The sequence below is a fragment of the Hydra viridissima genome, unplaced genomic scaffold (genome assembly GCF_058129835.1).
Source record: "Hydra viridissima isolate aposymbiotic clone 2 unplaced genomic scaffold, HvirCarnegie_v1 scaffold_2, whole genome shotgun sequence".
NCBI classification, from domain to species: domain Eukaryota; kingdom Metazoa; phylum Cnidaria; class Hydrozoa; order Anthoathecata; family Hydridae; genus Hydra; species Hydra viridissima.
Window position 1 is genome coordinate 4601921 of NW_028324301.1, and position 13153 is coordinate 4615073.

General features: G+C 31.4%; 2 protein-coding genes across 2 annotated transcripts; one reads left to right on the forward strand and one right to left on the reverse strand.

Moving 5' to 3' along the window:
- The first annotated feature begins 2911 nt into the window (after positions 1 to 2911).
- LOC145195208 (uncharacterized) lies at positions 2912 to 4771 on the forward strand. Its single transcript, XM_080073017.2, has 5 exons — positions 2912 to 3076; positions 3246 to 3357; positions 3595 to 3787; positions 4023 to 4181; positions 4333 to 4771. Exons 1-5 carry the CDS (start codon positions 3014 to 3016, stop codon positions 4385 to 4387), a joined length of 582 nt encoding a protein of 193 aa, XP_079929143.2. The 5' UTR covers positions 2912 to 3013; the 3' UTR covers positions 4388 to 4771.
- A 1895-nt stretch (positions 4772 to 6666) lies between these two features.
- Positions 6667 to 11434, reverse strand: LOC145184817 (uncharacterized). The gene is made up of 3 exons (XM_080060590.2): positions 9974 to 11434; positions 9213 to 9860; positions 6667 to 8622 (listed from the first exon to the last, which is right to left on the reverse strand). Exons 1-3 carry the CDS (start codon positions 11256 to 11258, stop codon positions 6740 to 6742), a joined length of 3816 nt encoding a protein of 1271 aa, XP_079916716.2. The 5' UTR covers positions 11259 to 11434; the 3' UTR covers positions 6667 to 6739.
- Between the last annotated feature and the right edge of the window lie 1719 nt (positions 11435 to 13153).

The window sequence follows — 13153 nt, forward strand, 5'->3', positions numbered from 1 at the left end:
AAATTCTCTATTAAAACTATGAGTACCATTGTTTATAATAATAACAGTGGTATTAAATATTTCTTGAAACTTAATTTGAGGATCATCAAATTGGCTTACTTTTGAATAATCGGTCTGAATAATCTTTTTTGACAACATATATTTTATCATTCAGTAAATTTAAATCAAAATATCTATTTTTAAAACCATTAGAGCTTTAAAATCGAAGAACTTAAAAACCAAAAAACTTAACTATACAACTTCATATAATTTTTATAATTTTTCATACAATATTATAAAATAGAAATTATTTGTGTAGCAAACGTTTCATCTTTTTATCACTTCTTTTATTTCTTCGACATAGATCACGTGGTTGTACAGTTTAATAAAATAAAAAATCCTCGTAATGACAAAGATATGAAACTTTTTTTTTTTTTTTTGTAAATAAAAAGCATGTTTAATATTTAAACAAAAAGTTCAAAACAAAACTGATAAGATTACAAAAAAAAGTAAAATACAGAGAATTATTTATTGAGGAATAAAATATTCTATTAGGCACTCCAATTGACTACTTAGTACGCACCTATCTTTGTCTTTTGGAAAACGAAAAAATGAAACATTCTTGTCAGCTATTCCACTAGTATTTGTGCAGTTTATCGCTGCGCAATATGAAGGCATTTCTGAATAACGAAGATAATCATCTATTGTAGAAAAACTCAAGATAATACAGTTTCAACTAAGTTTATATACCACCAGTTTCAACTAAGTTTATATACCACTAACTTCTATACCACCAGGATATCCCACAATGCTTTGCGCGTATGATTACACTCTTAAGTATGTAAAAATGAAAGGGTCGACAGGCCTTGGTGCGTATTCACCAAAATTTTTTTTTTTTGCGTAAGTTTTTGCGTAAGTTCAATGTAACTTCTGCGCAACCCTAACTTTACGGAAATGCTGCGAAACATTGGTGAGTACCAAATAGTAACATGAACTTACGATTTCCTTAACCTTAGTTAAGCTGTGCAAAAGTTACGAAAGTTTGGTAAATACGCACCTTGGTTCGTATTTTTTTAAAAGTTGATTTGAGCATGGACGTATAAGAGATGGACGTCCAACTGATTGTTTTACATCAAAGAGGCCGCAGAAATCAGCGAGCCATACGAGTTTCCGACAAACTCTAAATTTTCTGCCGTCAAAAAAATATCTGTTAAAATGGCTGCCGACAGTTTTAAAACAGAAACTCTGATCACGTGGTATACGTTTAAACTTTTATAGCATTTGTTTAATAAGACTGTTCAGGATAAAATAACTAACTAAAATAACATTTGTAAATTTGGGAACTTTTTTCGTGTAAACAAAGTCTGTCAATGATAAAATAGAGCTGTAAGGCTAATTTTAAAATGACTAAAATAAGCATAGCGAAATATAAAAAGCTTAAATAAAATTTTTTGTCAAGATCTGGTTTCATTCAATTTCTTGATCCTTTATTCAGCCTTAAAAAGAAAGTTGATGTGACTGGTTAGACAAGACCAAAAATTTTTGACGAATTCGACATAATTTAATTTCTATTGTTTAAAACAAAAGATTTATACGAATGCGTAACGACTGTGGTTCGCAAAAAAAAAAACAGTATCGTTGCACGTCCGACTCTTTTACGTCCATAAATTGAGTTTCGACCTTGCTTTTCTGGCGACCAATTTGAACAAATCAAAATAAAAGTGCGTACATAAAAAATTATTTTTAAAAAAGTCTTACCAATCATAACGTGACAATTTAACTGGTATGATTACAGCAACTTTGAAGGATTTTCGGATACTTTGAAGCTCTTATCATTTTAATGGTTAGGATTGTTATTGTTTTCAATTATTTTTGCATGATCTCTAAGTTTTGCTGTTGCAGTGGTGTTATAGACTCACGTGAACCTTGGATTATTTTTATTTTGCGTGCGCATAGGCCAAAAAAAAAAAAAATCCATGAAAAATAAATCAAATTAGGAGTCCTAAAGGTCCAACTAGCGCATAAGAAAATGTTTGTCGAATTTTTAAATTTCAAACACTATGGTGTGACAAACCGAAATATGATACTGTAAGAAAAATGCTGTAATGTAAGAAATGATAAATTTTGTATACTGTAAAATAAATATTTTGGGAAAATAATTTTGTAATTATAACTAGACATATAGTTATTATTTAAAATTTATAAAATATAAGTAAATATTTATTTTGCATTATACAAAATTTATGATTTGTTGCATTTAGCATTTTCTTGTTACTCATAACTAATCCACGGAAATTTAATCTGAGAGAAAACTTCCTCTTTTATTCAAATTTACGATCCTCAATATTCATCCTTGAAAAAAAAACCTTTGAGAAACACCAAAAAACACGCTGGTGCTTGTGTTATTGGAAAAAAGCGTCACTAAACTTTTCATAGAAAATTTTGGAAGTTTTTGGAAGTTGTGCATACGATATTTTGGTTTTAATACTTATCTGTTCTAGTTGTTAAATTGCCAACCTTGTACTCAGGAAAATGTTTTATAAATGATAATGATAATTATTACGCGCACTTCCCTAACAAAAAGGTTGTCGAAATGTTTTAAACAGTATTTTGGTATAAGTGTTTATCAGCTCTAGTCATGAAATTTACCGACCTTGTACTCAGGAAAATATTTATAAGTGATAATGATAGTAATTATCCACGTACACATCCCTAATAAACAGGTTGCTCATATGCTTTAAACAGTTATATCTAAAAAGCTTCATCCTGAAAAAAAACTTTTGAAGATTTTTTCTATTTCTTCTATTTTAATTCTAATTTTCTTATTGGTGCAAGAAACTTATAAAACTTTTAGAGAATTATGAAACTCAAGGCGCCCCAGCCATGTGCAACGAAGCGCATCCAATTCGCTTTCATCAATAACTTATTTTGTGCATGATAAACAGCCAAGTGGAAGTTTTTCTTTAAATTTTACTTTATTTAAGCTAACCAAATATATGTATATATATAGAATATATAAAGGTATATTAAGAAAATGATGAAAAAATTTATTATTTTTACGCTTTGTATTTTTGTTGCGCATGCGGAAAGCAAAAAGGTAAATATTATTATAAATATTTTTTTACAATTTAAAAATGTAAAAAATGTTTTTTTTTTTTTTTGCTTAAATACCTTATCCTATATAACTCGCATTCATCCCTCAAAATAAAAGATTAAGAAATGGAAACGGAATGCTTTTAGGCTGTATCAAACTAATTCGTTTTTAGGTCCCGAAACCAATCGCCCCTTCGTTAGAAAAAAGGGGCGATATTCAACCTCGCATGCTTGCTCCAGGATATTACTCTCAAGAATGCAATGCCCACAAAGCTTGCCCAGAGAGTAAGTTTGCCAGTTTCAGAAAATGACTTAAAAAAAAAAAAAAAACTACATATAAAAATAAGTACGAAATTGTTAAATGGTTGTTGTAATTTAAAATGAGTTTTTATAAGATATAAACTATTTTCTAAATGTCCTACGCACGTGCTAAAGTGTTCACTGGTAACGTGAAGAAAAAGTTCAATAAAGCTCAATAACATCTGTTTAAAATGTTTTAATTACAGAAAAATTATCATTTAGAGAAGTATTGCCATTTGTTTCTGTGTGTCCATTGCTTAAAAGAGAACGTAGCGTGCACGCAAAATGGTCAGTGCTGCGAAGGTCAATGTACTTATGGACGATGTAAGGCTGGTGTTTCTGAAGGACAGCCAGGAACATTCTGTGACAGGCATGAGGATTGTGCTGGAGAAGGAAAGGCAGCCTGTTGTGTAAGGTAATAAAACTTTTAAAAGAAAATTTAATGCATTTTCATAACGAGATTTCATGATGGAATTTCATAATTGAACTTCATTATGGAATTCTCATAATGGAATTTCATGTTTGGAATCACAATGAAACTCACTACGCAGAATCCCGTTGTGTTTTCGTATTACCATAAATTAGAAACAAAAGCTGGAAGGTTAAAAGTATTACAAAATTTGATTAAACATTTTGATCTTTATTGTCAGAGAACCAGCCATAAATCCGCATATATCAATCTGCAAACCACCTTTGGCCGAAAACATGGTTTGCGGACCAATTAACTTTTTCAGAAATGTGTACGTGGGAGCGCAAGTGCAAAAAGCTTGTGGACCATGCAAGCAAGCACTTATATGCAAACAAGTTGGGTGAGTAAAAACTTATTTTGTTAAGTTTGAGTTTAAATGGATTTATTTGAACAAGCCAGATAAATGGCTTTGTTAATTAAAGATTTTTATAACTTAATATGTTATTTTTTGATACTTCAAAACATAAAACTTCCCTAATATTAAATTTCAGCCTTTTTGGAATCCACGAAATATGTATGAAGGAGGACGATAAGAGGAAGAAATAGACGAAAATCTGTAACATGAATCACTAGGTACTGATTACAAATTCTACACCAAGCAAAGCAAGCAAACACAAACGATAATGTAAATAAATGCACTGACAAAAACATACCAAGCAAATAAGATGTTTTATATCCAGTTTATTCAAACCAGTTTCTATCAATGAAAATGGTATATCTTTCTTAATAGAAGAATTATTTCCGGCGTTAAGTTTTTTTAAATACATTTATATAGAAAATTATTGTTTTATTATATAGTGATGTAGTTTGTTTTCCTTCAAGCATGTAAAAACCGGCGAGTCGAAAAATTTACTCGTCTATATTTATGAAAGAAGAAATTGAATAAATGAATTAAAGAAACCATCATAAAATATAGAAAACTAAAAAATCGTGCGTATTTCTGTTGTTCTTATGTTATTTTTGTAAAATAAAAATTTAATTGTATAAAAATCATTCCTTCAATTTAATGGATTTGAGGATTCCCCTCTACCCTGTGATGTCAATAATATTATGATAGGAATGAAATCCATATTGAAGCCTTTGAAAAATCAACGTTTAAAAGTTGTGTATGTATGTATGTATGTATGTATGTATGTATGTATGTATGTATGTATGTATGTATGTATGTATGTATGTATGTATGTATGTATAAAACACAACTTTCAAACGTTGATTTCTTAAAGGTTCCAATATAGATTTTATTTCACGAATTTGGTAGAATTTTTAAAAAGATATAAGTCTTTGATTTTGGATCCCACAGATTTTGCGATGAAATGGAATCTCACAACAACCCAACGATATTTAAATCCAGGTATTACGGTGGCTGGTATACAATTAGACATTTCTTCTCTTCTTCTTTTTCACGTAAGCATTCTATCTAAAACTTTGACGCTTAAGATCATTTTCTTGCTGAGTGACAGATCCTTTTCCGATTAAATGAGATTTTGTAAGTGGTGTAGGGCAGTTCATTAATCTACAAAATGTATCCGTAGTTTTTTTGTAGTAGTTTGGCCATGTGTACCTTCTCTTAATTGTTGCAACACAAAAAGAATTTATTTCAGCATGTGTTTGCTTCTTCTGATAGTTCAAAGATTGCAACAAGAAAATAATATATTGATCGAATATTCTGTCGAATCAATACCTTATCTTCTTGTTTAGTAGTCATGCGAGATCTTTCAGTATATTTTCTGCAAAACATCCTTAAACACTTTTGAAAAAATCACCTAATTTTTGTAAAAAAAAAGATTACATGTACATTTTGAAGGTGGTAAATGTCTTTTATTCTCCCGCATTTCTTTAAGTAAAATGATCGAATTATGCATTAAAATAGTATATTTTTTATGTATAATTCAATCATTTTTTAAAATTAGAGTTCTTTCATGTAAAAAATAAAAATTGATTCTATTTTAATAAAATTAGTTCTATTTTAAGTGATACTTTACATAATTCTAAGATATACAGAACCCTTCCCCCTCCCTCACTCCTTCGCCCCACCCCCAGAGTTCAGCTTTTACAAAATATGTAAGAAATAAATAGTAAGAATTTTGGAGAATTTCGAATTTAAAGATCTAATTTGTTTTCAATATACTTTAGAACTTCATTTCTAATTTAAAAGTTTAACTTAATCACAGGTGGTATTAGCTTTCTACAAATGTGTGGCTTGATTATGTCGTACTTTTTTTGTTTTCATGTTTGCCTTCATTCATGTTCGTTTTGTCGGGGCGTGAACTATCATGGTAACTGCGTCAAAAAAGCAAAACATATCGAGTTTAAACAAGCATTTAAACATTTTTTAAACTTTTTTTTCTGGTTAATGAAATTTTTTTTGTGTTAACACCATCCATCAATTTGTTAGAATTAAACAAAAATGTAAATCTTTAAGGTAGCTCGAGGGAGCACGCATTAAAACGGAGTGTGAAAATTAAGCATATGCGTCTCGTTACTTTTTTATTCGAGTTGAGACGAGACAAGACGATAATATCCGGGACACAATTTTTAAATTCCGAGACAAAATTATCGTCCCAATTTATAACTTTATTCCGGGACAGTTTTTTCCTTTGTCTCGTTATTTTTTTCCGAGACATTTTTCGTCTCGTTACGCTTTTCCCAGTTCATTTCGAGAAAACGATTCCGAGACGCAGACCCTTAGTAAAAATTACTTAAAAGCTCATTACGTTTTGTTACTAAACCTCAATTTCAGATTTATACTGCTACCAGCTCGCAACTTGCTGACATTTTTACGGTATTCTTTGTCTAACTGTTAGATTTTATTTGTACAAACAGTGTTCAATAAACAAATTGAAATATTTATTACAAGTAAGAGTATTTACATAATAATACATCAGTTTAATAAAGAATTTATATATTCCTACATTTTTGTTTCCTATATTTTTTTTTAATCCGACGCTTCGCAGAGAGCATTTTAGAGCAAGCGCGTCGACTTGGACGAGGAATATGACTTCTAGAATTAACATTCATTGATGGCACTATGCTTTTAGTTGTTCCTTTAGCATTAAGGATATTAAATATTGTACTATTTTGAGTACCACTAACTTTTGCAGCTTTTATTAAAGCTAGTTTTCTTTCTAAAATACCTATTGCGATGCTGAGATCGTGAACTGCTTCTTTTGTTTCTTTTTCTTCGACGTCTTCTTGTGTGACTGCTAATTTATCGTTGCTTGCGCTAATAGTTTTGTTCATTGCTGTTTGAGGGGTTGGTATGCTAGAAATAGCTTGCGATTGATTACTTACAGTATTATTTGTATTAATATTTTCTTTAAGGTTTGGGGTTGATGATTTTAATTGTCCCAAGCTTTCCAGAATACTTAATACTTCTTTGGTTACTTTTGCGTTCTCAATTTCGGAAAGACTGTTATTCTTTAGCGATTCATTCCTATGCTTTTCTGGTAACGGTTGTATTTTCGTTGCCGTACTTTCAGACGGTATCTGCTTTGTTGTTTTAATAGTCGGCGTAGTTTTAGGCACTTCTACTATTGGCATTGGCGTACTAACTATGAGTGGTGAATCGTGAACAAAAGTGTTCGGGCCAGCAAGTTTTAGAAGTGTTGAAGAGCCATTTTCAGGATGATCGTTTCGTACTTCGTCGCTAGAACTTCTGGTTGCTTTTACATTGCGAATCGCATGATGAGGAGTAAGATTAATATTGTTTAAGGCATTCAATGCATCTTCTGGTGACATCGTTTCACTTTTGGGCTCATGATCAGCATCAACCAAGCTTGGCGTCGTAAAGACGTTTGATTCTTTCTGAAGTGAAGGCGGTAAGCTAGGTTTTTGATATACTTTTGGTTTTTCATAATACGCCATTTTACTAAATGATGATAATGATTTTGATTGATTTTCTGGCAAAACTCTAGTTGGTGTAACATCTTGCTGAACTTTACCTGAATGAGTTAAGTATGTTTCAGTGTGTCCGTGGAAATTATGTGGTATATACGTGTCAGTGTTTCCAAGGGTGTTTCGAGATGAATATTTTTCTGTGTGGCCAAGAAAGTTACGAGGAGAATACGCTTCCATGTGCTCGGGAGAGTTACGGGGTGAATACGGTTCCGTATGTTCGAGGGAGTTACGAGGTGAATATTCTTCAGTGTGTTCGAGGGTTTTATGCGGCGAGTAAGATTCACTGTGTTCGAGTGAGTTGCGTGCTGAGTACGTATCTGGTTTTACCTCTTGTCTCGCAACAGTTTCTCCAACCTCTTTGTTTTTATATGGTAACTCATTAAGCTCTGCTGGAGGTGTCAAGAGCTCTGGCTTTTCCTGAAAGCCATCTTCAGAATTAGCTATTAATCCAGGCGCTTGTGGGTCGAGAACGTCGTGATTAAGCTTTTTATTAATTTCTGCTTGTGTGGAGAAATGAAGAGCTCTTTCTTGAGCTTTTTCGGGATCTAACACATCATCGAAGATTTCTTTTTGCTTGTCATTAGAGAAATCTCCGTTTTCCGTAGGTGAACCCGCTTCCGTAGGTGAACCCGCTACATTAGTGTTAATATTATTGCTCGCCCCGTTATCAAATATCTCTGCTGGTCGATCCATTGAAGGTTTCATTGCAGTAAATTGATTCACTAATTTTTGAGAAACAGGATCGCCGGATTGTAATTGATTAATTGTTTCTTCAAGATTGGAAGTTTCTCCAGGTCGTAGTGTCATCTCCAATGGAGGTTCATTAGAAAACTTTTCGATTGGAGATTTTGAACCCACGTCTTCAGTGTGTCTTTCATAATCATCTAATAAAAAGAAAAATGTTCAACTTCTTCACATCATCTATCGTGTCTATTGTCAACAAGCAAAAAGTTTATTTATCTAAAACAAGTGCTAATAATTATAGTTCAACTTTAGAAACTCACTCAAGATGAATCTTGCAAAAGTGGTGTAAAAGACACAACGGTATATAATAAAACTAATTATTGTTAAAACAAAAATGAGACATTACCATGTTAGGTAATTATAATAACATAAGTTGGAAATAAGTTTGAATTAAGTAATTAGATTTTAAAATGTATATCTTTTTCCTTTTTAATTTTTCTTTTTTTTTTTGAAGGAGGGGGGGGGGGGGGAGAAGGAGGAGGAGGGAGATGATGGGGTATATAGTCTCCACGTTTCCCACCACCTGTTTTGGGTGCGCCATAAGTTGGCTTTAAAAAAATCTGATGTTTATTTCAAGGCTAACTAACAATAATATTTACGAGCCCTAAATTTTCCATTACCTAAGTTAGCCTGATGATTTATAAATTGAGTTTAATCAATTTATTTCAATTTTATACAAAAGGTGAATGAGAAAAATATAGAGAAGAAAAAATATGCAGATTGTACTCACCGAGCATGCTGCGCTCACCTTGCTGGAGAGGATAAGATGAGTCTCTTGTTGTTTCATAGTTTCGAGTATTTTTATCTTCTTCATAAGAATCAATTTCTTTTGATGGGTGTATCATTGGTTTTTGGTTACCATCAAATGGTGGGTACATACTATTAACTGGTGTTTCTTTTTGAGGCTCAAAGTTATCGTTTATATTAATTTGCTTTTGTGGATTAGTTTCTACGCCCTCGTGAAAAGTGTTCAAAGTCAGGCCTTCAATAGGTGCATTTGACATTGGAGATGTAACAAGAGACTTATCTATAGGATTTAACCCGTCTTGTCCCATTCCTAAAACCTCTGGCTCATCGGCTTTATGTTCCTCTGAAGATTTAATTAGAGAGTTAGCTCTTTGATCTTCGCGTAAGGCTTCCAATTCTTCCTCGCTCATTTCACGTTTTGAAGCTGACTCGGTTGTAATACCTTCCGGCAGAAGTAATTTTTCACTAGTCAGCACTGATTTTCTAACGGAATCTTCTTCTTTAAACTTTTCTTTGCCAAGCAATTTCTTAGGATGTATTTCCTCAGAGATATCGTCTGCATGTGTGACGATGTTCAAAATGGGTATTTTAATAGCTTTTTTTTTCAATTCTTTTTTTTTACTATCAGTATCTAAAATTTTTATATTAAAAAATTAAAAATGCATAATATTTAATTAGTTTGTATGTTTAGGTATCCATATTATACAGCTTTTATATGCATATAAAGATATATGATTTATTTACCTTCCTCTACATTTTCTGGCATGTCTGAAACTTCATTTGTATCCATGATTAAATCTGCGTCGTCATCTTTATCCTCATCGTCGACAAAGTTATAAGGCATTTCATTAACAGCTTCATTCAAGATTTTATCAGTTGGCATTTCATGATATATTCGAAACCTCCGATATTCCCACTCGCCTAAATTTTGTAATGGAAAGTCAGTAGCACGAAATATGTGATGTTTCTTTAAACTTTGCAGTTGAGAAACATGGGGTACAACAGTCTTTTTCGAAGAATACCTTTTCTTTGAAAAATTATTGACTTGATTAAAAGGACCAATAAAGTTTTTACTAATATAAGATAGGTTTTTAAAAGTGCGATTAATTCTTTGATTTAGCTTGAAAATCTTAGGTTTGTTACGTCTTCCGCCGAACTTTTTAGAAAACATAAACGGTCGAGAAACAGTTGAATTTTCTAGAAAGTTGAGTTGTTTTTCGCCCAGTTGTAGACTGGGTTTTGGTTTAGTAAAAAATGGACTTTTTTTCTTTAGTAGCGACTCGGCGATTGGTTTAAAAGTGACTATAGAATGAGCTTTTTTATTGCGCGGTTTAATTCTTTTTACTATAAATTCATCTTTATTTTTTGATTTAAAAGATTTGTTTAATGTCTTTATGTTGCTAATCTTCCGTTGAAATTTTGTGTAATTAAAATGTTCTCTAGGCAAGTACTCGTTGGGAAGTTCACTCGTTTTTAAAATACTTGTTCTTTTTACATAAAAGGTAGGTGATTGTTTCAAGTTATCTCTTGGTCTTCCCCAAGTGGTTATTGACAAAGGTTTCGGTAAGTTGTCCTTCTGATGCCAATAAACTTCATCTGGGCTCGCTGTACTATACAAATAGCTGCGAAATGTATTTGGATTACTAAGGTAGTTATAAAAAAATGTACGTGGTGTTGGGGAAATGTAGGGGTAATAACTAAATTCAGTATTAGGATACTGATCATAGCTTAAGCGATACGCGGAAGAAATATATCGATTGTTGATATTATCTTTTCTTTCGCTCAATGGCACCTGATGGTTTTTTTCTTCCTTTAATTTATTGTACATTGTTGCCCAGGAGGGAAGGATCCTTTCAAATGGCGCTTGTTTAACATTTCCTATCACTTTGTTTCTGTGATATAATGCAGACAATTTTTCATAGAATGTTCTCTTATGCACATCTTCTAAGCTAAATGGTGTTCTAACATAAAGACTCTTTGTTAGAGCAATATGACAGACATGTGACAGTAGTATCCATAAAACGTACATTATCCCAGACTTTCATGTGTCATCTAAACACCAATAAAGTAATGCAACAAGATGCCATAAATCCTTCACATATTTCCTTAATTTGTTTGATATCTTTCCAAGAAATTAATAGCCATTTTGATTATTTAAAAATGCTCAAGACGGGCATTATAAGGCGGCACATTCCAACGGCACTGTTTTTTAACGCACCATTGAGCACTGAACTGCGCTTCTCTGCAGTTGCTTCTAAAAGCTTATTCAGGTAGAATAATACTTTGGAGAAGATTTCCACTAAAAAAAATTGATTTATTAATTAACTACGCATCTACTTTAAATTTTAAACTTGGATAAATTTTTATGGTTTTAACAAATTACGGTTCCCAAAATAATCTTAAAAAAGTTATATAAACCCACCTACTGTCGACACTCTTTCAAAGCATAAGTAGTTCTGGACGTTGTTTAAGCGGTCTGTATATTGTGCGTCTTCCAAAATTGTCTGATTCCAAAATTGTTTAATTTCTTTATATAAGTTTTCTTTTAAATATAAAGATACTAAAGTTCTTTAAACGAGTTTTTGTTATTTCCCAAATTTATTTTAGCCCCATAATGTAAAATGTAAAGATAATGTAAAATGTAAATATGTGGTAAAATATTTTACACGTCGTTTTTTAAAAAAACGATAAATTTTTCGTTTAAGGTTAATATGTTATAAGGTTATTGATTGGGAAGTTTTTATTACGAAAAATAAAGTGAGGACGCATCAACATTTAAGTTGTAAAACAAATTCAAAAGTTGACCTAATCTGTTTATCTGCTGCAAATTCTAACTAAAGGAGGATTGTACAAAGATTCGTAATTTTTTTTTTCTTTTTTCAAACGACAGATGTCCATTTCTATAAACAAAAAGATTTGTCCTCGAAAAACGTAGTTACATAATCTTTAAAAATTTCTGTAAATATTAAGTAGTTTAGTTATATGATTTAACATAACTTTTAAAAATCTCAAGTAACCATTGGGTAAGAAGCATTGTTTAACTTAAAATTTCTACTTAAAATATTTAAAAATCCATTAATTTGAAGTAGAAACTTATATCAAAATGGTAAGTTTACACAAGAGCAAATTCACGATTGATTGCAATATTAAGACAGACGTAATAATAAGTGTCCGGCACTCTACAAAACAAGGGGGTTCAAAGCCGTAGTATTTACTAAAATGATTGAAAAATTTTTTACAACAAAACACGTATTGTTACGTATACGTAAAGATATTTCGTAGATATTGTGGGCTAAATATTATTTTTCGTTTTTCTAAGAACAACTTTTTCTTGTTAAAGTTTCCTTTTTTTTTTGTATTATTGTGTTTACTGTTATTTAAGTGTTAAAATGAGTAAAGTTTTACTACTGGAACGTAAACAAAATATTGTCCTTCATGAAGAAGGCTATTCTCAACGACAAAGGTACGATAATATCGTTTCCAAATAAGTGCTTACGATAGTTTGGATATTTATCGAAAAGTTACGATATTTATCGTTGACTTATGATAATATTTGTAATTCATATCGTAAATACAAAGAATATCGATACGTATCGATACCTAACAATCCTTATGGTATTAAACGATAATTTTTACTTTTTTCGACCAAATTCATTATCTTTTTAAAAAAAATTTTTTTTTTAACTAATTAAATTATTGACAAATGCACTATTTAACTTAAAAAAGAAATAAAATTTTATTTGAAATCACTAGATTGAGTAATCAGAGCCTCATAGGCTTCATTAAATCCACCCAGTTTTTTCAGAGCCCTTCTCTTGCACAAGGGGTTAAGCAATACAAGGTACAACACAAGGGGTTGGCAACAGAGTAGAAAAAGTTTTGACAACCAGGGTTTGGAAAACGAACATCCAAGTTTTTCACCAA